The 23,321-nt window shown below is 42.4% G+C and overlaps 1 protein-coding gene across 2 annotated transcripts in view; it reads left to right on the top strand.

The window, feature by feature from the left end:
- Window positions 1-261: 261 nt before the first annotated feature.
- Window positions 262-23,321, top strand: part of Pitrm1 (pitrilysin metallopeptidase 1) — a 29,817-nt gene continuing 6,757 nt past the window's right edge. The window contains exons 1-20 of one of the 2 annotated variants that reach the window (XM_051194785.1): window positions 262-364; window positions 1,758-1,857; window positions 4,641-4,747; window positions 5,195-5,350; window positions 6,334-6,444; window positions 6,529-6,625; window positions 7,510-7,670; window positions 8,746-8,872; window positions 9,121-9,209; window positions 10,517-10,645; window positions 11,250-11,363; window positions 11,786-11,882; window positions 13,139-13,273; window positions 14,484-14,622; window positions 16,060-16,176; window positions 18,466-18,598; window positions 19,672-19,792; window positions 19,906-19,982; window positions 20,210-20,375; window positions 21,685-21,785. In XM_051194785.1, the coding sequence (XP_051050742.1) occupies window positions 309-364; window positions 1,758-1,857; window positions 4,641-4,747; window positions 5,195-5,350; window positions 6,334-6,444; window positions 6,529-6,625; window positions 7,510-7,670; window positions 8,746-8,872; window positions 9,121-9,209; window positions 10,517-10,645; window positions 11,250-11,363; window positions 11,786-11,882; window positions 13,139-13,273; window positions 14,484-14,622; window positions 16,060-16,176; window positions 18,466-18,598; window positions 19,672-19,792; window positions 19,906-19,982; window positions 20,210-20,375; window positions 21,685-21,785 (2,333 nt within the window). In that variant the 5' untranslated portion in view covers window positions 262-308. Of the gene's footprint in view, window positions 365-1,754; window positions 1,858-4,640; window positions 4,748-5,194; window positions 5,351-6,333; window positions 6,445-6,528; window positions 6,626-7,509; window positions 7,671-8,745; window positions 8,873-9,120; window positions 9,210-10,516; window positions 10,646-11,249; window positions 11,364-11,785; window positions 11,883-13,138; window positions 13,274-14,483; window positions 14,623-16,059; window positions 16,177-18,465; window positions 18,599-19,671; window positions 19,793-19,905; window positions 19,983-20,209; window positions 20,376-21,684; window positions 21,786-23,321 lie in introns of both variants that reach the window. The other variant, XM_051194784.1, reaches the window with a different exon arrangement.

Raw genomic sequence — 23,321 nt, 5'->3', positions numbered from 1 at the left:
GGACTGGGCTCTTGCAGCAATGAACCTACCACTCGCCACCGCCACGTCCCGCCCTAACTCTGCTTCCTTCCCGCCCTCCTCCCATTGGTTATCCTCTGCGGCCCGCCAGTCACTTATCACCCGCCCATCACCCGCCCCGCACTTCGCTCCGCCCCATGGCAGGAGGAACCGCCTTTCTCCCCTCCAGCCTATTGCAGACGACGTCTCCATGCAGCCTGTCCAATGAGAGTCTCGAGGTCGCTCCCCGCCCCGCGCCGTGCGTCAGGTTAAAGGCAGCTCTCACATTTGCCCCAAACTGGTCACATGCCATGTGGCGCTTCAGCGGTCGTCCGGGACTGTGCACTCTACAGCGACTGAGCTGCAGGTGAGACAATATGTATGGGTGGCAACAGCGGATGGGAAGGGCAGGACCGGTACGAGAGACTTCGGGTCTCTGCCATCCCTGGGCACGGGTAACAGACCCCTCTTGAGCTCCTGAATCCCAGAATTTCTTGCGCGTACCTCAAGTACCCCCAAACTCTCTTCTTGGCTCCCCAAACCAAGAATCCATACTTCCAACAGAGCCTGTCCAGTAGTCCTTCCATCACCGACTTGTGGCACAGCACGCTCTCCCCAAGAAGCTGCTGTCCCAGCTACCAGAGTTGGGGTAACAACGGTGTCCTAAGGGGGGGTCCAGGGCATTGTCCTGACCCACTTTCCCTTCTTGGACCTTTGGTAATCCCAGAGCGAGTGGGTGGTCCTGAGTGTGGGTTACCAAGGCTGTTTGAAGTAAACATGGGCTTTGATGTGGATTTTAACTGTGTAATAAAAGAGGCAGTTTATGGCTCTCATTAATAGATTTGCACCCACCATGACAAGCTGGTGTTTTTTTAAATTGTGCCTCCTGGAGCTGAACATTTTGTAGTGACTCAATTTATGGAAAAGTAAAGATGCTTTTTAAAAGTGTTTAGCTTTCATGCTAATCCAACCCCTTATTTTATAGTCACCCAAACTGCTGTTAGTCTAGGTGAGGAGATGTGGGGCTGTAGGTTTCTGTGGGGGTGTGGGCTTTAAAAGCGTTGTTACCAGAATATAAAGTGAGTGAGCACTTTTTGTCTCAGTGCTGTCTTGCAGATCCTTTTCTGATGACCAAGTTTCTTAAAATTTCTACCCATAATCTAGAATTTTCTGTCAGAAAGGAAAACCAGTTGATTTTAGCATATCTCCCTGATACTGCCAATGACTGAAATGGTGGGGTTTTGGGTTTGTTTATTGCTGTTGTTTTCTTTTCCTCCTGTCCATATAACCTTTAAGGGAGATATTTCTGAGCTTTTATATAGAAAACTTCCTAAGCATACAGTTTGAGAACATAACTATTTCAAGTGATGTCATCATTACTTGGCAAAATTGCCCTTGACAAGGTTCTAACTTTTATCTCTTTTGGGTAGTCATTCCCATCAGACTTAAACTGTATTTGCTGTTTTTCTTTTTATTATCTATGTACATTCCTACAGTAAGCTTACTTGGTCACATGATACTCTTGTGCTGTCTTTTTAAAAGGCCTTGTGCTTTTGTTTCTGCTCAAGGTGAAAACAGAAAGAACATAACTAGAAACTAGTCTTTTGAAATGTCTGAGATCTTAGAAGATGCAGGGTACAAGTTCCCTTTACTTAGTTATCTTTATCCTATGGGATCATTTACATATGTCACTGAGATAATTAACCAAACAAGTATCCAGGAAATTCACTAACTTTGAGAACTTTCTTTAAACTCAGCAGGGTACACCACAAAGTATGGAGGGAGAAGAGTGATCAAGCCTGTGAGCGAGCTCTACAGTATAAAGTTGGCGAAAAGATCCATGGGTTCACTGTAAAGCAGGTACCCACCCATCTATTTTGCCATGTTCTTTATCAATAAAGGTTGGTCCACATTCAGCTCCCGCCAGCAGATGGGATCTCTTGGAGTAGACAGGACCTGGTGAGCTTCCTGACTTGGGGCAGGCACTCTAGGTGGCTTACAAATGAAATAATGGCCTGGTCTTAATCATACCCTTCAAAGCCTCAGTCATTTCAGATATTAGAAAATGACACCTCCCCCAATCACCAAAGTAGGGCTTTTGTAGTCAAACACACTGACATTTCTACAACCAAGCCTCATCATTCACTGAGTTCAGTACAAATGCTGTTTGCTGCCCCCTATGTGTCCTCCTTCATATTCTGTCCTCAGGTACAGTTGTCTCTAGACTTACATAGAACCTTTTTATCTATTTGGTCTTGGAATCACAAAGAAAAGATGGTATACTAGTATCTTCTTGATTTACATGAAAAAAATAGGTTTTGTTGTTTCTTTTTCTTGTCTTTCTATTACCTCATGTTACTTATTTATTCAGTGTAATTATTGAAAAATTTGTGCAGGGGATGTAGCTCACTTTGTAGAATGTCTCGGATCCAAAAGCCCTGGGTTTGATCCCTAGCACCATATGAAAACTTGTTTGGTGGTCTGTGCCTATAAATGAAAGGTGTAGGCGGGAGGATCAGGAGTTCAGGGTCACTTTTGGATATTTAGTCAGTTCATGGCCAGCTTGAAATATACTGTCTCATGACAGGTATACATACATGCATGCATGCATACCCTTTCTTAAATACACTTACACATATATGAAAGAAATTCCACATGTCAAGTTTTTGGTCACAGGATTTGTACTGTGCTTGTATTTAACAAATACAAGAAGGCAGCGCCTGTGAGCTAGAAAGCTTCATGAGGCTGCAACAAAAGGCAGAATTTAGTAAGCATGCACATATAACCAAGGCCAATGAAACTGGAGATTTAGTTCTGGGATAGATCTTGGAGTGGTGAGTCAGAAAGGAAAAAAAAAAAAAAAAAAAATATGGTGAGAGAGCATTGTGAACTCTCTAAAAGGCCGTGCAGAGGAATGTGGATTTGTAGAACAAGTTGCTAGTGATGAAGACCTTGTTCAGAATGGTGTAGTCTTTTCCAGTTTCAAAAAATAAAGAGAAAGTTGGGAGAAATGGTAATTCTTGTTTGAAAACATTTGCCCTGAAAGCTGTTGTTGGACAGGCTTCACATTATCTCCTGGTTTTCAGTACTAAGCATCTCTCTGAGTAAATTCAAGAATATGAAGCCAGCTGTAACTACAGGAGTATCAAGAGCCTGCTTTCTTTATGCCATTTGTGCATTTGGGCCCCTAAGTTAGACTCTGGAGACTTGGTTCTAAAATTGTAGTTTTGCCAATAACTTTCTTTAGAGATGTGGACAGCTTACAATCTGAGAAGAGAGTAGGATAATGGTATAGTTATCATAGAATGAATGGCTTGTGATTGAATGAAAGAGGACCAGCTGATATGGAAGTATGATAGGACACTGTGTATGTGCATGTCTGTGTCCCTGTGGATGCCAGAGTTCTTCCTTGGGGGTATCTTCCTCAATCATACTTTACTTTTTTTAGGCAGGTTTTCATGTAATCCTGGCTGGCCTCAAAGATATAGTACAGTCAAGGACAGCCTTCAACTTCTCTCACTCTGTTTCATAAGGTAATGAAAATGGAACTCGGAACTTCATACATGGCGAATCCTCTGCCAACTGAATTACATCCACAGCCTGGAAACAGGATCTCTCACTGAACGTGGAGTTTGCTGATTTTGTTAGACTGTCTGGCTTACCAGGGAACTTCAAAAGTTGTCCTGTTCTGCCTCCTTGATGCTGTGATTACAGACATACACTGTTGTATCTCACTTTTTGTGGATGCAGGGGGTCAAACTTAGGCCCTTATGTTTGCTCAGTAAGCACTTTACTGTCTTACTTATCTCCCCAGATGGAATACTTTCATTTATATCAAGGTCTTTAGAGACTCACTCAAGTAAGAGATCATTCCTCCATCTCTCTCTGCTTCTGCTCCCTCCCTGAGGAGTGGGGAGTTACTCATTTTTATTGTAGGCATTTATGACATAGTTCAGTAGAAAGAACATGGACGCCAGGTGGATCATGCCACAGTGGTCATTAACTCTGAGGCTCAGCTGTTTTCATCTGTAAATGTGGGAATGGGAATGGATGGTAATGTGCAGTTTGTATGTAACATGCTTGGAAAATGATGGACAAAGAATAAGTAATTTAATTAAGACCAGAAACAGCATGCATTCTTATCAGGCTTTAGTTGAGTCTTAATTTTCTTGTTTGTGAGTTCAGGATTTGGATATGATGGTCTGTCTGTACCAGGTCTGAAATGCTGGCTTCCTGGCATCTAGTTTAAGACAGGACAGTCAGTCTCTTCTTGGCCAGGGGAAGTAACTTAGTTGGTGAAATACTTACAAGATGACCTACGTTGATACCCAGAATCCGTGTTAAAACAGATAACCAGGAATGGTGGCTTACAGCTGCAGTTCCCTAACAGAAAGGGAGAGACAGGTAGATGCCTAGTGCTCACTGGCCAGTCAGCCTAGCCTACTTGACAAATTCCAGAGCAGTGAGATTTTGTATCAAAAAAACAAGGTGGACTGCTCCTAAGGAATGTCACCGAAGTTGTCCTCTGACCTCCACACACTTGTGCATGGACTTACACACACACACACACACAGAGGCTGGCTCTCCTGTGTTGAAAGCAGCCATGCTGTGTCAGTGTGCTCACACTGTCCTTCTCTCCCCAGGTCACTCCTGTCCCTGAACTGTTCCTAACAGCAGTAAAGCTCAGCCATGACAACACAGGAGCCAGATACCTGCACCTGGCGAGGGAAGACAAAAACAACTTATTCAGGTGTGTGATCCCCTGAAGAGCATGTTCCTGAATGTCTCTGTCTAACACATCTACCATATACCCTGAAATGTTAGGAAAAAGTAAGCCTTCTGGGGCATGGTGGCTCTCCAGTAAACATAGTAGGAGGAGCAGGAGGATTTCGGTAAGTCCTAGGTGGGACTAAGCTACATAGTGAGTTCCATGTCAGACTGGGCTGTAGAGTGGGAATCTATTTCCACCTCTTCCCCTTTTTTCACAAAGGAAGAGTATATGAATTCATCTAAGGATTCTATCACCTAGATACATTGAAATTTTACAGTATAGTCATTATAGTCAGAAAGTATTTTATCAAAAGATTGTGACATGAGGATGGTTATTTTTAATGATTTGGTGACCATAGGTAGGAATTCTGTTAGAGAATCTTGGCTAACCCCTCGTCACCTGGCTGTCATCTTTCCCTTCCCTTAGTGTACAGTTCCGCACGACCCCGATGGACAGCACTGGAGTGCCCCATGTTCTTGAGCATACTGTTCTCTGCGGTTCTCAGAAGTACCCATGCAGAGATCCTTTCTTCAAAATGCTCAACAGGTCACTGTCCACATTTATGAATGCCTTCACAGGTAGGTCTGACATCCTGAATCAAAACCGTGCTGGTCTACCAGATCTAAGTGGGTAAATCAAATTATTTTCCAAGAGCAAAAGAGGACTTAATGTGATAGAATCATTTTTATCCATCCCTGGACAAGGTGAGAAATGTTAGAAACTCAATTATTTTAGGAAAGCTACATCTTGCTTAGATTATAAAAATGGGAGTACTAGGGGGCTGGGGATATGGCTCGGTTGATAAAGTGCTTGCTACAAAGTGTGAGGGCAAGAACCCAAGATCAGAACTCCAGGACTCCCACACAAAAGCCAGGCATAGGGGTGTGTACCCGCAATCCTAATGCAGGAGAGATGGAGGCTGGAGGATCTTTGTTTTTTTTCTAGCCAGTCAATCTAGCTGAGTTGGTGAGCTCCAGATTCTGTGCAAGACCCTGTGTCAAAATATAAGGCAGAGAGTGACTGACAAAAGTATCAACATCAACCAATGGTCTCCACAGTCATACAGGCATGTGTGTGTGCACTCAGGTGCACGCACGCACACACACACACACACACACACACACACACACACAATTAACAAGTAAGTAAATGAAAACTGGAGTTTCAGCACAGTAGTATGGAGTTTTTTTCTGATATATTTCAAAATAAAATTGGGGATATCCATATAGCATCTATAATGTTGTGATTAATGTCTGTATTGCTTAACTTAAATCAATCTTATCAGTTGAACCAGTGAAGCATCCAAGTCAGGCAGTCGATCAAATCAAAGTGCAGGGAAAGTCACTGAAGGGCTGGTGCTAGTGTCTGTTCAGAGACAACATGGAGTTTGGGAAAGGTTAAGGCTCAGAGTGATGCGCTGAGCAGTTGCCAACTGTGGTGCTAGCCCTTCAGTTTCCACAGGAGTTAAATAGTGAAGGATGTCAAGAAGTGAGACTTCAAAGTCATGACGTTCTGGAAGCATTTCATATATTCTAAAATATTGCTCTTCTTTCCTCCCCAGCCAGCGATTATACGATGTATCCATTTTCCACACAAAACCCCAAAGACTTTCAGAACCTCCTCTCAGTATATTTGGATGCAACTTTCTTCCCATGCTTGAGGGAACTGGACTTTTGGTATGTTATGAGCAGTTATTTGATATAGACTTTAGTAGTGGGCTCACTACTGTATTTTTATTTACCCATTTGTTGTTTATGTAGGCAGGAAGGATGGCGACTAGAACATGAGAATCCAAGTGACCCTCAGACTCCCTTGATCTTTAAAGGAGTCGTCTTTAATGAGATGAAAGGAGCGTTTGTAAGTATTCTTCCTCATTTCTGCTGTATTAAAACTATCTTTGTTTAAAAAAAAAAAGTATGTATTTGTACAAAGCATGTTCATACGTGAGTACAGGCTGTAGCATGCCAAGGTGTGTGTGCAGGTAAGAGGACAGTGTAAGGTGTTTATGTTCGCCTTCCATCTTGTTTGAGGTGGGTTCTCTTGCTCTTCGCACCAGGAAGTCTAGCTCAGGAACTTCTGCACATTGTCCTTTTTCCACCTCCCATCTTGCTAAGGGAGTGCTGTGTTTACAGAGGGTCACTATCACATCCAGCTTCATGTGTGTTCTCGGGATTTAAATTTGTGTGGTCATACTTTTGCACCAAGTTCTTTAACCACTGAGCCTTCCCCCCAGCCCACCTTTGTAAGATTGTGTAATGTGTATTCACTTGGTATATAGGAGACCTGTGGTTATTTAATATTCTCACCTTACTCCTTAAATTGTCTGGGGCCACTTATCATTATACATGACCTGGGATGTGAAGGCCGGTCCTGGCCTGGCCTACTCTTTTGGAAGCACATGAGGTGGTTTATATATACCAGGACAATCTCTAATTCTTATGGCCTCTTGGAATAGTAAATTCGTTATCTTTCATACTTCAGTTGGTATCATTTTGTTCATGACTCTCCATGGGAGTAACATCCTTGTGTCTGTATAGTTAGTGGACCAAGGAGTTCTTGCATACACATCCTTTTCTCACCATGCCCTTTCTCTGACTTCAAACTGTGCTTCTAAGAGAGTCAGTTCTGGGGTCCACAGATTAAGAATAACTTGAATGCTAAGTTAAACTATAGTCCTGTGGCCCTAGGGTGGCATTTCATTTGCAAGTATTTCCATTAACTTACTTCTTTTCAATTTCAAGACAGACAATGAGAGGATATTCTCCCAGCACCTCCAGAACAAGCTTCTTCCTGACCACACGTACTCTGTGGTCTCTGGAGGGGACCCACTGTGCATCCCAGAGCTCACGTGGGAGCAGCTGAAACAGTTCCACGCCACTCACTATCACCCGAGCAATGCCAGGTAGTGTTGGGTGTAGAGTTGAGGATGGACCAATAGTTGACCTGCTTGCATTCTTACAGTTCTTACATTGAGTCATGTGGCTTCCCATTGGAGGAATATATGTTTGCCAAACAAATTTGTAGCTCTGGGTGAGATTGTGTTGCTTTCCTTCACCTCTGGATCTCATTGGGGCATCACTGTAAACACCTTCAGCCATAACTCTCAGTTGGCAAACTACCTTTAGAGTCACCTCTGCTGGAGTCCCAGTTCCCCATCCTGGTCTGAGCCACAGCCTTATTACTCATAGATTGTGAATGGTGGTGTCCACTCTGGGACTAATGTTCATGAAGCCTTCTGTTGTCTTTGGCAGACTGAAGTGTTCTGTAAATGGTGAATGGTAATAATTGAACTTTATTTAGTTTTTTTGCTCGGTTGGTTAGTTGTTGTGTGTATTTTTGTATATATTGTATTTTTGTTTGTGTTTTTTTTGAGACAAGGTCTCACTGTGTAGCTCTGGCTGGCCTAGATCTACGATGCAGATCAAGTGGCCTTGAACTCGTAGATATCCACCTGCTTCTGCTTACTAAATGCTGGGACTAAAGGCATGTACCACCATAATAGGCTAATACTTGTACTTTAAATGGTAGCTTTTAATAGAAAAGAAAGATTGCCCCTAATATTTGTAGGTTTTTCTCAGATGATTACATAAGTGTGTTATATTAAAAATGTGCAGTCTGGTAATTGTAGCCTAAAGTTGAATTTTATGAAATTCCTGATTTGGGACTGCCAATCTTCAGTACATTCTGGTACACATTGTATCTCATAGGAACTCATTTTTTTTTTTTTTTTTTTTTTTTTTTGCAATGCCTTTACAGCAGGTTCAAAGTAAAATCAAATCATTTTTGTTACACGTAACCAAGTCTTCATGTTTGCTGTGTGTAGTTAGACTGCCTCAAAACAAAAAATATCCCTGTATGCAGCTTACATTCATGGGGAGATTAGCTGGTATACACCCACCCTGTACCTTCCTTCTCATGCAAAATCCTTCCATGTCCATTCCAAGCAAATAAGGTGCTATGTTCCCTTAAATCCTTAGATTCTTCACTTATGGCAATTTTCAGCTGGAACAGCACCTGAAACAAATCCACGAAGAAGCCCTGAGTAAATTTCAGAAAATGGAGCAGAGTACAGCAGTGCCAGCCCAGCAGCACTGGGACAAGCCTGTGAGTGCCCCGTCCAGTTTTGTCAGTGTTGTTACCTGCCTGTTAAATGTATTAGAACAAAGACTTGAACAATGTAGTACTAATATTTTGAGAAGTTGTCCTGGGGTATGCAGTGTTTCAGAGCTTTTCAAGACTGAGGGAGTGGTTATTTGTTAGAAGTTGACTTACTGCAATGGGTTTACATGTCCAGATAATTTATGGTTGGTTCATGCCCAGTGCCTGCCTAAAAGTATCATGTCATTTTGCAGAGAGAATTCCATATAACATGTGGTCCAGACTCATTAGCTACAGATGCCTCTAAACAAACAACTGTGAGCGTTAGCTTCCTCTTACCTGAGTAAGTATGTGTTGTAAACTTTCTGCTGGCAGACAGGAAGACAAAAGGCAGATTAGAAGGCTAGTTAATTCACCCATCTGGAGTAATTTAATGGACAGGTAGGAGGATCCAGGAATCAATCACGTTTTAAGAATAGAGAACAAATGTGAAGTTTTTAATATAACAAATGGGGTTGGGAAAATCAATTCTGCCAGCCAATAATTTTCTTGTTGTATATACATATGCACACACATTCACACAGGGTCTCTGCAGTTCAGTCTGCCTTGCAACTAGCTATGTAGTTAAGGATGGCCTTGAAATCAGCTCTTCCTGCCTCTGCCTCTCAAATGCTGTGATGACAAGTATGGGCCACAGCTCCTGATTTTAGTGCAGTGCTGGGAAATGAAGCCAGGGTTTCATGTGTGCTAGACTAGTACTCTACCAGTTGACCTCATCCCGTTCCCTACTTAATATATATGATGTTAATTGATTCATTAATATGAATCAGAGGGCTTGTTGAGCTTTGAGGGTTTACTGGTCCACTCCAGGTATAAGTGTCCTGTGAACATTATCCTCAAGAGAATATGTCACAAACAAACCTGCTGAAGAGCAGCCTCACTCACACTCATGCCCTGAGAGCATTTCAGAAAGGAAGGACAGGGCTGCTGGTCATAACTCCACAGTCTCTTACAGTGCGGACACAATCCTGTTGCTGAATCTACACTCTGTCCAAAGACATGGCAGACCATCTTGTGGTAGCATTTGATGTGGAACTAAATTAATTTTCTGGTAATGAACCACCCCCCCATCCTATACAATTATTAAAATAAAAATTCAAGAATTTCTAGGAGAACTTAGGCTTGGTTGGAGAAGCAGATGCTCATTTAAGAGTAGTTTTAAATGTCTTTAAAAGCCCTTAGGGCTATAGAGAAGGCTCCATTAGCAAATTGCTCATTACATAGGACATGAGGACCTGAGTTCAATCCCATGACTTCAGTGCTGAGCATGGTGACACAGACTTGTAATCTCAGTGCTTGGGGCAGGGAGTGAAGATATAGTGATCCTCAGGGCTCATTGTCCAGCCAGCTTAGCAGCATCAGAACCTTCTACAAAAATAAGAGAGGCTGTCTCCAAAAGCAAGCTGGATAGAACCCAAGGATTGACACATGAGGTTGGCTGTCAGGTATATGTGTGTAACTACAAACATGCATAATAAACCTGTTTATGCAGACATCTTTAAAAAAGAAAACATATATAGCCACCAGCAATTTTCCTTTGTGTTCCCTTCTTACCCACCCTTATTCTCCCTCCCCAACCCCTCAATGAAGCATCACTGACACATTTGAAGCCTTCACGTTGAACCTTCTGTCTTCCCTCCTGATTGCTGGGCCCAATTCCCCCTTTTACAAAGCTTTGATTGAATCTGGACTTGGCACAGACTTTTCTCCCGATGTTGGGTAAGTTACACTTCTTCGGTTGGATTTGATTGACTCGGTTCGTTGGTGTGACTTACTGATATGGATAGGGTGTGATGTAGTTGATGGGAGGGTGAATTGATTGCTTTGATGGAAATTGACATGATTGATTTAGTTAATCTGATTGACTGGCCTGATAGTTTGATTGATTGCCTGATTTGCCCAGGTTGGCCTTGCATTTTCATTCCCACTGCCTCAGCCTGTGGGATAACTGGCACTACAGGCCTGTCGGTGTTCCAAGACCTCGATTTATTGGTAGTTGACATAAATACCACTTTGTGTTTTAAAATTCATATCATTAAGTATTCCTTAAAATAACTAAGATGTTGTAAAACTCAGCAGTTCACTGTTTCCAGGATTGTTTTGCCATATTGGAAAAGCTTAAGTAGTACTTACTTTTAGAAATATTGAAAAGGCCCTGATTGTACATTTGAGTAGCTATGAAAAGCAAGTGTCTGAGACCGTTACTTTAGTGCATTGCTTTAATGTGGTCTGTAGTGGGATCATGAGTTAGAAGTCTTTAGTGTGGTGTGTCAGTGAATGAAAGTGCTTGGCTGCTGATGCATTGTTGGCTTTTGTATTCTAGATATAATGGCTACACACGGGAGGCTTACTTCAGTGTTGGCCTCCAAGGGATTGCAGAGAAAGACGTCAAGACAGTCAGAGAGCTCGTAGACAGGACAATTGAAGAAGTTATTGAGTACGTACGAGGGTCATGATGACCCACTTCCATCTTCCCCTCATGAATGTTCTGTGGGAAGGAAACTGAACCATCTCCATTGCTAGTACTGCCAACCTCCTAGCAATGTAATGTGTGACATGTGTTGGTTCAATTTATTTATATATCTGGCTTTTATTCTCGATTTTTTTTTATCATGCAAAATAATGGGTGGTGTGACATTTTCATATATACATATACATATATATGTGTGTGCGTTCTTATTTCTCTTCTTCCATCTTTATGTCCTACCCCTTGTTCCTCCTCATATAGTCTGTCCTTATATATCACTTATTTAATTGTTTCAATATTACCTCAGCCACCATGTGCTTTTGAGACCTCTCTTTCTTCACAGCATCTCACTTGTTAATTTGTGTGTGTGTGTGTTTTTTTTTTTTTTCCAGGAAAGGGTTTGAAGATGATCGGATTGAAGCTTTGCTTCATAAAATTGAAATCCAAATGAAGCATCAGTCTACCAGCTTTGGCCTGGCCCTGACATCAGTATGTGATCTCCATACTACCTATGCTTTCCCTTTGGTTTTGATATTAATTTTAGAAGTAGTAGTTCTTTCTGGGTTTATTTTTTATTGGTGTGTTGTTTATTCTTTTTTTAACTTTTTTTTTTTTTTTAATTTTTATTTTTATTTGAAACAAGGCCCTCCCATGTAGCCCCAAGCTCAGTTCTGTTTCAGCCTTCTGGATGTGAGGGTTACAGTAGTGCCCCTGCTACTTATCAGAGCTGTGGCTCTTGACAGCACTGAGTATATTGATTAACATTGGTAACTGATTTTCATGAAACACAGATGTACTTATGATTTAGTTTCAGATCATTTTCAAACATACTTATGATTCAGTGTTTCTTTCTTTTTAAAGACTTTTCTTAAATGTGCACTGTGTGCATGCAGGAGCCTTTGGAGGCCAGAAGACAGCATTGGTTCCCCTGGAAACTGAACTTGGGTCCTCTGCAGGAGCAGTAGCTCTCTTTATTGCTGAGCACCTTGCTACCTCTTTTTAATATTCGTTGATTGGCTTCTTTAGTTGGCTATTAGTCTTGTTTCACTTGCCTGTGAATATGTATCTAAGTGTGCAAAGTGTATGTGTATATGATGGTGTGTGTGTGTGTATCTGGATGTCTATGTACAGACTAGGGGAGCAACATCAGATGTTGCTCTTCAGCTACTGTCCACCATTTCTTCCTTAAGACAGAGTCTTTCACTGGCCTCTCACCAAGTAGGTGAGGCTGGCTAGATAGTGAACCACAGGGACCCACCTATCTCTGCCTTACCACCATGTAGCACCATGCTTGGCTTCTTTCTTTTTAATGTGGGTTCTGGAAACTAAGTACAGAAGAATATGCCTGCAAAGCAAGTACTTCACCATCTAAACTATCTCCCCAGCCCCTTAATTGGCTATTTGGGGGGTATTATGTTTTCATATGAAATAGATTTATTTATGTAGCTAATATATATCATAAACAAAATAGAGCAAATAGGTCTTTATCCAATCAAATAATGACTCAAACTTTGTTATAAACAGTTCTGTCTTGAGAATGGAGGCTGATAGGGATTGAACATAGGACCTTGGACATAACAGACAAGTGCTGTACAAACTGAACTATATCCCTACCCCTCACCCATGGTGTGTTTAAGCAGACACTGGTATCATAATAGACTGTCATGCCTTTGATTTTTACTGAGGTAGCCTAGCTTTTCTGAGGTGATAACACTGTATTGTACATTTAAATTTCTTTGTTGTAGTATATAGCCTCTTGCTGGAATCACGATGGGGACCCTGTGGAACTCCTGCAGATGGGAAATCAGCTGACTAAATTTAGGCAGTGCCTTAAAGAAAATCCAAAATTTTTACAAGAAAAAGTAGAGCAATATTTTAAGGTAAGAAAATTGGAGAGTCTTCTGTCTATGACTTGGTAGTTAGATTCAGAATATTGAAAAATGTCAAATTATTGAAAAATGTGAAGATCATAATCTATGTTAGTCAGTTCCTGTTACATATGTATGTGTGTGTGTATAATAAAAAATTTAAGGTGCTTATACACCTTAAATTCTGTTTTTGAGATTATAATGCAAGTTCAATATTTGGTTTATTACAGCGTATAGAATGAGTTATTGATGCCTGTTTCACCCTGCTTTCTAGCAAATTGTACTTGGCTGTGTGTTTTCTGTTGTACTCTATTTAATTTTTGAGGGTCACACTGTTACCTATTTTAAATGATAGCTTTTTCATAAGAATTGCCATTGTTTGGGACGAGGAATGTGATCATTGGACCTATGATTTCTCTGTGTCCATTATACACCCCCCCCCCCCCAATATATACACTTAGATTGAAGTCCTGGCATGCACACCCAAGCTGGCTTCTTAGCCTTCCTGCCTCTGCCTCACCACATCCAGCTGCTGGGAGTTCTTATTTAAGTCTGATCCACATCCTTACTTTGTTGGGCATTGTGTACGCATGCTTACTTGTTGAAGTAAATAACAGAAGCATGCTAAGAACACCTGCCATTTCTCTTGTATATTTGGTCAACATCTGTTTCGTTCACTTAATTTATGAACCTATGAATTGTAAGTGTTGTTCCACAAAAGGACATGATAGCACATGCCTGTAATTCCAGCCCTGGGGAAGCAGTGGCAGGAGGATCAGGAGTCCAGGGTCATTCCTGGCTATGTAGTAAGTTTGAGGCCAGCATGGGCTACCTGAGACACTTTCTCAAAACAAACAAGCAAAAGATTATAGGTCAAGCCTTTTGGAAATTCATATACTAGATAAAAATTAATTTTGAGTTCTCTTATCTTTAAAATAATTCATATTAGAAAGTGCAGGTTTTCTTTGGTTACAGTTGGCGCAATTATAGTAACAGCATCTATTTATGGCTCATGCTCTGAGCATATAGCAGGTATGAGTGTTTCATATGGCCTGTATGCACATAGCTGCCAAACAACCCTAACAAAGTTCTCATTATCTGAGATGTGGGTAAATGGAACCGTAAGCCCAAGTGCACACTGCTCTCAGATGTTTTAGTTTGTTTGATTTAATTTCACTCGTTCTTGTTTTAATCTGGGTTGTTATTGCCATGGTTCCTGCAGAACAATCAGCACAAGCTGACTTTATCCATGAAACCAGATGACAAATATTATGAGAAACAAACGCAAATGGAGACTGAAAAGCTAGAGCAAAAGGTGAATTCGCTCTCGCAGGCGGACAAGCAGCAGATCTATCAGAAAGGTCAGAGGCATTGGGGTGATGTGGCTTACTTGATTTGATGTGATGCATCTAGTTCCTATGATGGCCTTGTGTTCCTGGGGCATGAACTCAGGGTGCTGTGGGAGCTAGGCAAGGGCACTCCCACTAAGCTCTGACTCTTGTCTCTTCACTGTTTGAGATAAGGGCTCAACACTTACCTTGAACTTTCCATCTTCCTGCCTTTGGGTAGCTGGGATTAGAGGCTTGGACCTCCAGGCCAGGGAATGTAGTTAATTACATCAGCAGTAGTTCTCAGCTGAAGGCCATTGTGCCTGTCTGCCTCTCCACCCACCCACCCACCCACCCACCTTAAGAAACAGGGACCCAATACTTGACAATAGGACAGTTTTGCTTGTTTTAAAGGCCATGTACCTGTCTTAATGCTTACTCCTAATAGCTAGAGGCAAGGTATTTTATGGACACGTACAGACTTCAGATATGTCATGATGGGTTCCAACCATGACATTTGTCCATATCAGAAAATTGACGTCATAGTTCATTTGTTTCAGTTCAGGGTTGAGGGTTACGGGCCACCCTTCATAGGGTAGTTAAGGTGACAGGAATGTGAAACGTCTATCACACCGTGTCCATAGTCAAGATCAGCATGCAGAGAATACAGCATGTATGCCCACTCACCTACTTGGCTTGTGCTCAGCTAGCTTTCTTCATTATTAGGCAGTTCAGAGCCCAGCTCATGAAGTGGTGCCACCTACATTCAGGGTGGATCTCCCCACCTCGGTTAACTCTATTAAGACAATCCCTCACAGACATACCCAAGTCCAGCCTGGATAGAAAATTCTCATTGAGACTCTCTTTCTGGTGATTCTGGGTTGTGTCAAGTTGAAAGTTAAAGCAGAGCAGTAGTTCAAGATGTTAGTGATGATGCTCAGGTCATGGAAGGTGCTTTTTTCTGTGCAGATTCTCCTCAGAGCTCACATAAAGTAGGCACAGTGCTGGTGCCTTTAATGGCTGTTTCATGTAGTGGGCTTTAAAGCGAGAGCTCCAGTATTGGGAGCTAAAAGATGTCTGGCAGTGGGAAAAGTTTTATTAAGTTCACATCCATGGTTTTTGGTGTCTGACGACCATGGTAAGGTCTGAAGTCCTTACCACGGGAACCTTTTTATTAGAGGAAAGGAAAAAGAAAAATAGCTGAGTGTTTTAAGTGTTGACTAAGTGTATACAAGCAAGGGCAGTTGGGGTGCTGGAGTAGTTGCAGAGTGGTGCAGTCATATCAGGTGGCCTAGGTACGATGTGGCAACCACATTATATATTTTGATGATCACATTCTCTCTACCTGTGGCATCAGTGGCTTTCTTTAGATCTTATATAGTGAAGAATAGCAGACCAAGAACATAACACCCTAAAACTTTCAATCAGGGTTGTTTGGTTTTCATTTTCATTTCCTTTTTTCCACATTAGGTTTAGAATTACGGACTCAGCAAAGTAAACCTCAAGATGCCTCCTGTCTCCCTGCATTAAAAGTCTCTGATATTGAGCCCATCATGCCTTTCACCAAGTTTGACATCGCCCTCGCAGGTCACTATCAAGTCCTTCTCGTGGGTGCCTGGGTTCTTTGATTATATAAGAAGCAGTTTGCAAACATTCGGGGTTAGGTTTTGGATGTTTCCCGAAAAACATCTGAGTGAGCAACCTGTTTATATAGCCCTGCTGTTTATATATATGCCTTGCGAAGTATTATTGTTTGGTGTGTGTGCATGCGTGAGTACATGTAGGCCAAAGGCCAATCTTGTTGCTGACTGCTCAAGTACAATCCACCTGATTTTTCAAGACACTGTTAGCACAGTGTCACTCACTGGGACTTGGGGTTTTGCAGTTCAGCTAGGCCGGTGATCTGTCTCCATCTCCCAACTTAGGAATGACCAGTGTGCGTGCGTCTCCACTCCTGACTTATTTTCTTTAAGTGGATTGTGAGGATCACACTCAGGCCCTTGTTTTCAACAACTGAGCTTTTCCCCACTCTTTGCCAATTATTTTGATTTTAATGATGACAGGCTTCTTTATTCAGTAAGCAGCTTTGTTTTCTTCCTATAAGTAGATTTGATGGTGTTGAGGGAATTCATTGCTCCTGGAATCAGGTGAGGGTATTCGTTTCCCTGTGGTTCAATTCAGAATGGCTTGTGAAGACTGTCGGAATTCTCTGAGCCCCTCCCTCACATCTAGAGGATGTGGGGGAGGGAGATAAACACCTGGCAAAGTTAGGTACTGAGAAGGAAAGAAAGGATGGGGTCTGGGAATGCTGTTGTTGGCCTTTTCTCTCACTGCTATGAGATCTCAGTTTTTGGTTTTCTCTTTGCTTATGGTTGGTGGCATGAGAAACTCTTGTCTCTGGAATAGCATTTTCCTGGAATATGTTACCATATGAACTTGTGAGTGGCATGGGTAGTTTTTTTTTGTGAATCCAACCAGAGGTGGGCTTTAAGGCACTGTGGACAATGGGATTTTTGAAACCAAAAGCCTCCTGTATGCTAGGCAAGCACTGGGTGACAGCCCCAGGGTAGAAACACTGTTTCCTGTGGGCTTTCTCTAACCTGCCTTTCGTATTTTAACAATGGTTATCTCACTTGCCATGTCTAATTTGTTTGTATAGGTTGTATATTCAGCTGAGAGGGAGAGGCAGGAGGGGATGAGAACTCCTGGACATTATTTTCATGTGTGGGTATGGCTGTGTGTGATTCTGGATGTAAGTGGATGTGGTTGAGTACACATGTTGGGGGCATGAGCACTTGGAAGTTGACACTGGGAATCATTCTCCATTGACCCTGTGATTTATTTATTGAGGCAGGGTCTCTCAATCAAACCCAGAGTTAACTGATATGGCTAGTCTTGCTAGACAGCTTCTTCCAGGGAACCCCATCTCCAGCCTTCAAGGCTAAAATTCCAAGAGGGTTGCTAAGACATTTTACATGGATGTCTGGAGACACAAACTCTGGCGCCCATGCTTGTGAGGCAAGCATTTTAACCACTGAGTGGTCACCCCAACTCCTCTTACATTTTCATTTACAAGTGAATCTCAAGAAAGAGAGACAATAAATCAATCATGAACAAATGCTTTCATTCTTCTTTCAGTGTAGGGCCCTTTGCTGGGAATTGATGCATAAAACAGAATCCAGAAAACCTACCCCTCTGGGGAGATGCCCTATGGTCATGATGGGGGCTTGTGGAGGACAGAGTGTTATACTCTGCTCCTGAAGGGTCGGATAGGAGGACCAGCAGCAAATAGAGCTACAGCAGTGGAGTCAGATGTTGTGGGAATGGCTATCAAGGTGGACTTAACCATGTTGCTGAAGGAAAGATACAGATGAACCTGACAGTGAGATGCTGCTGAAATTAGCGGTGAAATCCAAAGAACATGATTATTTTCCATCCCAGTGCTTTTGCAAGCAGGGACTACCTTCCGCCGCACTATCTCCATTTCATACTAAAATGGAAGTGCAGCGAGGAAACGTGTGTCAGCTATAGGAAATGAACGCCATGCTTCTATGTTCTTCCAGGTCTTAAACCTTCATCCTTGAAAAGCTGTAGTGTGATTTCTTAAAGAATGATTAGGGACTGGAGATGTAGCTCAGTTGGTAGAGAGCTCACCCAGCATGTATGGAGTCCTGGGTTCCATTCCCAGCACCACCACTTAGAGCAGGTGTGAGGGCCCCATCTGTAATCCCAGCAGGAAGAGCCAAGAGCTTAAGGCCATCCTTCCATAAACATTTGTTTGAGGACAGCCTTATGTAAATGAGACCCTGCTTCAAAACAATGACAGATCCATTCCAATTTAATGAATGAAACCAAAGGATTGTTTTTGTTTTCCAGCTGGGGACATCCCTGTGCAGTACTGCCCCCAGCCTACCAATGGCATGGTGTATTTCCGAGCCTTTTCCAGCTTAAACACCCTTCCAGAGGAACTGAGGCCCTATGTGCCTCTCTTCTGCAGTGTGCTGACCAAGTGAGTTGTAGATCATAATAGATGCGTATCCATGTTGTTCAACATATTTTTTACAGTGTGTGTGTGTGTTTGTGTGCCCTCATCTCCATCTCTGCTTTTCTCCTGTGCTAACTCTGCACTGGCTGTTTTCCCCCACAGATTAGAAATTGTACATGGTGTTTTTCTTGACATTTGCAGGATGCAATTGTCTCCTGTTATAGGACAGTAAAGGGAAACTAAGGCTAGAGAGATGGCCCAGCAGCACTTGATGCTTTTCTAGAGGCCCCGGGTTCTATTCCCAGCACCCACATGGTGGCTCACAACTATCTGTAAATCCAGTTCCAGGGATTCTGATGTCTTCCTCTGGTCTCTACAGACACCAGGACATCCATACAGTCAACTACTTATACATATAAAACAATAGAATAAAAGAAAAAGTAGAGGAAACTCAAACCACCATGCACAGTGGCTGGGTCCCACCCCACTGTCCAGCATACACTCTGGAGCCTGTGTGCTGGCTGAGGATTGGCCTGCATGGAAAATGCCTCTTTGAGTTTCAGGAAGCTCTGTTCCAACTCTCCACAATTCTAAACAAAGCTCCCAGTGTTTGTATTTAAAATCAGTTTCCAGGGACAGCTCATAGTAGTGCTCTTTGCTCATATTGATAACATTTCTTCTTAGGACATCAGTACACAGAGAATTTCTGCACATAATTCTCAGGTCCCTCCAACTGCATTGACTGATATTTGAGCAAATGAAATAAGTGTGAAAATATTTAGGGGGAAGGGAGCACTCACAAAAGCTGTATGAGCTCAAGGCTATAAAAGTGTAATCGTCCTGTTATCATTAGCAGCTAACACTAACTGCTGGTGTCTGGCAACCCGGATGCTGGGCATGAGTTCCAAATGGAGAAGTGGATTTGTACCTCTGAGTGGGAACATGAGATGTGTAGAAGTTTATGCTAACATGTGCTCAGGGACCATGAAGTATACAGGAGATACAAAGAGCTGTGGTTATGAGTCCACATGTATAACCTGTACGGTTTTTGAAAATGACGGGCAGCTCTGGTAACTCAGTACTTCTTTGCTCATCAGACTGGGTTGTGGCATCCTGGACTACAGAGAGCAAGCCCAGCAGATTGAGTTGAAGACTGGAGGCATGACCGTTTCACCGCATGTGCTCCCTGATGACTCACAGCTGGATACCTATGAGCAGGTAGCCTTCCACTCTCCATCATGCTTGTAGTCAAGGGCTTGTCTCTACAGTGTCCTTATTTTTAATGGTACCACGATTAATTTCATCTTTTGTATTTTTCATTGGTGGTGTAGGGTGTGCTATTTTCGTCTCTCTGCCTGGAACGGAACCTGCCGGACATGATGCATCTGTGGAGTGAAATATTTAACAAGTAACTCTACTTGTGCCTTATATTAATAAGTGGGAGTTGGATGTATCTAATTCTGAAGTGCTTTGCCAAGATATTCTCTTCACTTATCAAGTATAGCCTGATTTTACTTGTTATTAATTCCTAAGCACATAGGAAAAATTGAAAGCTACTGCCTTATTCTGCAAAAACTTTGCTATGGTATCAAAGTGGATCTGGGGTGATCTCCAAGACTTCCCTGTGTTTTGCAGCCCATGCTTTGAAGAAGAAGAGCACTTCAAAGTGTTGGTGAAGATGAGTGCTCAGGAGCTTTCCAATGGCATTCCGGACTCAGGGCATCTCTATGCATCCCTCAGAGCGAGCAAGACGCTCACACCTTCAGGAGACTTGCAAGAAACCTTCGGTGGGATGGATCAGGTGGGCACCCGCCAGGGCAGGTGCTTGTTCTGGATGAGCAAGGCTTCCTGAAATTGACAATGTTCTCTGGTAATAAATGATTGTATCTCAGAAAGCTAACTCTCTAAAAGCCCGGTTTGATGGCTTACACTTGTAATACCAGTGCCAAGAAGCGAGAGTTGGTGGATCCCTGAAGATTGCTGGCCAGTCAGCCAAGCCTACTTTGGGAGTCTCAGGACACTGAAAGACTGTCTCATTTAAAAAAAAAAAAAAAAAAAAAAAAAAAAGTGGGTGGATCCTAAAGAATGACAGCTGAAGTTGTCCTCTGGCCTCCACACATGCATGTTTGCATGTTTGTACACATGGCCACAAAAATACATAGATGTGCACAGACACCGACACCGAAACCAGCAGGCTAACTTCTAACTTAATTCTGATTTGTGTTACTTTGTTTTGTTTGGTTTTGCATACACAGACAGGGTTTCTCTGTGTATCCTTGACTGTCCTGGAACTCACTTCTGTAGATCAGGCTGGCCTCGAACTCAGGTATTTACCTGCCTCTGCCTCCTGAGTTCTGGGATAAAGTCATTCACCATCACTGCCTGGCTTAATTCTGATTCCTAATTCCCAAACTTCACGGAGGAAAGTGTTTGTTTGGATTCACTTTCCTCTTTGTTCTGTACATTCCCTCAGCACAACCCAAATTATGCTGGCCTTAAAAACACATGCCCACACAGAGCCAGGACATATCCAGTGGTCAGTCAGGACCTGTATTAGGGATGTTTGCATTTCAGACCTATTCAGAGAAGAAACAGACAACATGAAACTCAAAAAATCACTACTAACATTGAAATTACAAAAAAAAAAAAAAAAAAAAAAAAAATTGCTGTGCTCAGCAAACATACTTTTTGTAACTGCCAAATTCTAGAGAATCACAAAAACTCTTATGTTAGTTATTTTCCTGCTGCTGTAATAAAATACCATAACCAAAGGCAATTTAAGGAAGAGATCTATTTTAGTTTGTGGTTCCAGAGGGATAGAGTCCATGATGGTAGGGTAGGCATGGCAACAGGAGACAGAAACAGAGGCCACAAGCAGAGAGAGAACAGGAAGCCCACCCCCAGTAACATATCATCCCCTCCCCCTCCGGTAAGGCTGCACTTCCAAGGGGATCTATAATCTCCCCCAAATAGCACCACCATCAGGGGACCAAGTGTTCAGGTACATGTCTCATCCCAGCCACCATGGTTGTCACCTACAATCTGTTTGAATTGTGCAGTGTGTTGGCTGTCAGTGTGGTCTGACTCGGTGTCTGTCTCCTTTGGTTCAGGTGAGGTTGATGAAAAGAATTGCAGAAATGACAGACATCAAGCCCATCCTGAGAAAACTCCCCCGCATCAAGAAATACCTACTAAACTGTGATAACATGAGGTGGGTACCCCAATTGTTCCCAAGCAGATGACTCACACCATCTCTCAAGGTGTCATTTTCCAGTATTTTTTATTTGAAGATGTGTAATTACCTGAATTTATCTTTGAAACAGAAAGTGTGGCGGTGTGGGTGTCAAGTTACAGGATTGCTTCTGTACTTCAAAATAATGTTTTGTGGAAACGAAAAGAATAGCATTTAATAAAAACTGGGTGAAGTGGAGGAAAAAGCAACTGACTTAAGTCTAGAACTGCAAAGTAGATGTAGGCTACCAACTGAAAAGTTGCTTTTAAAACTAAGTATTTCATAAAAAGGGATTGATGAGACCTAGTGAAGGTTATCTTGCTCAAGACTGGCATCCTATTAGGGTTTTTGTTGCTGTGATGAAATGCCATGACCAAAAGGAGGAGGAAAGGCTTTATTTGGCTTGTATATCCAGTGTCACAGTCCACTGAAGGAAGTCAAGACAGGAACTCAAACCGGGCAGGAGCTGGAGGCAAGGACTGATAAGTCCATGAAGGGTGCTCCTTTCTGGCTTGCTGATCAAGGCTTGCTTAACCTGCTTTCTTACAGAACCTGGACCACCAGCCCAAGAATGAGACCACCCACAGTAGACTGGGCCTCCCCCAATAGTCACTAATTAGGAAATTGCCTTACAGCTGGATCTTATGGAGGGCTTTTTCTCAGTTGAGGTTTTCTCATTTCAGTTGACTCTAGCTTGTGTCATAAAACTAGCCAGGACAACTAGTGTCTTGTAGCATTTTGTGCACATTAAAATTAGTTTTACATACTCAGGCTTGAGCATGAATAAAAATGAAGACTCTGTAGTTTGCTTGCAGTGTCTTGCTACCACTAATATTGATTTGGTACTCACTGATGACTAACAAGAACATGTGTAATGAAAGATGTTTTGTGTAGATTCCTGGTACGCTTCTCCAGGCAGTTCTTGAGAATCACTAACAGGTAGGTACCTCAGGGCAGACTAGCTGGCAGGAGTGGGGCCTAGTTGTCATCAGTGCTCCAGCCTTCAGTGTCTTATCAGTGCTCCAGCCTTCAGTGTCTTGTGGGCCTGGCTTGCACTTCCTTCCCTTTCACCTCAGGCCAGATGAATTCAGTGGTTACCCCTACACCCCAGGCTTTAGTTCATCATTCACCATAATGCTGAAGATCAGCCTGGCCCAGTATTTGTTCTTACATCCCAGGCTAACTTCCTCCAAGATTCATTTTTACATCCTAGCACTCACCTATACCCTATGCTGGCTTCCTCCTATGTTTACCCTCACATCCTAGACTAGGTTAGCCAGCATTCATCATAACACCCAAGAACAGCCTGGGGAACTTCACTTAAAGTGTCTGTTTCCTTCTCCATAAAACTGCCTTTGTGAGTTTCTTATATGCAATAAAATTGATAATAGTTGCAAGCAGTGAGTCTAGATAGAGCCCATCCATAGTATTAAGAGTGACTGCTGTGATTGTAACACCAAAAGGGGGAAGCATGCATAATCTTTGTGATTCTCTGGAGTTTGGAGTTTTGTAAAA

Source organism: Phodopus roborovskii, unplaced genomic scaffold (genome assembly GCF_943737965.1).
Source record: "Phodopus roborovskii unplaced genomic scaffold, PHOROB, whole genome shotgun sequence".
Classification (NCBI taxonomy): domain Eukaryota; kingdom Metazoa; phylum Chordata; class Mammalia; order Rodentia; family Cricetidae; genus Phodopus; species Phodopus roborovskii.
This window is presented reverse-complemented; position numbering and strand designations above follow the sequence as displayed.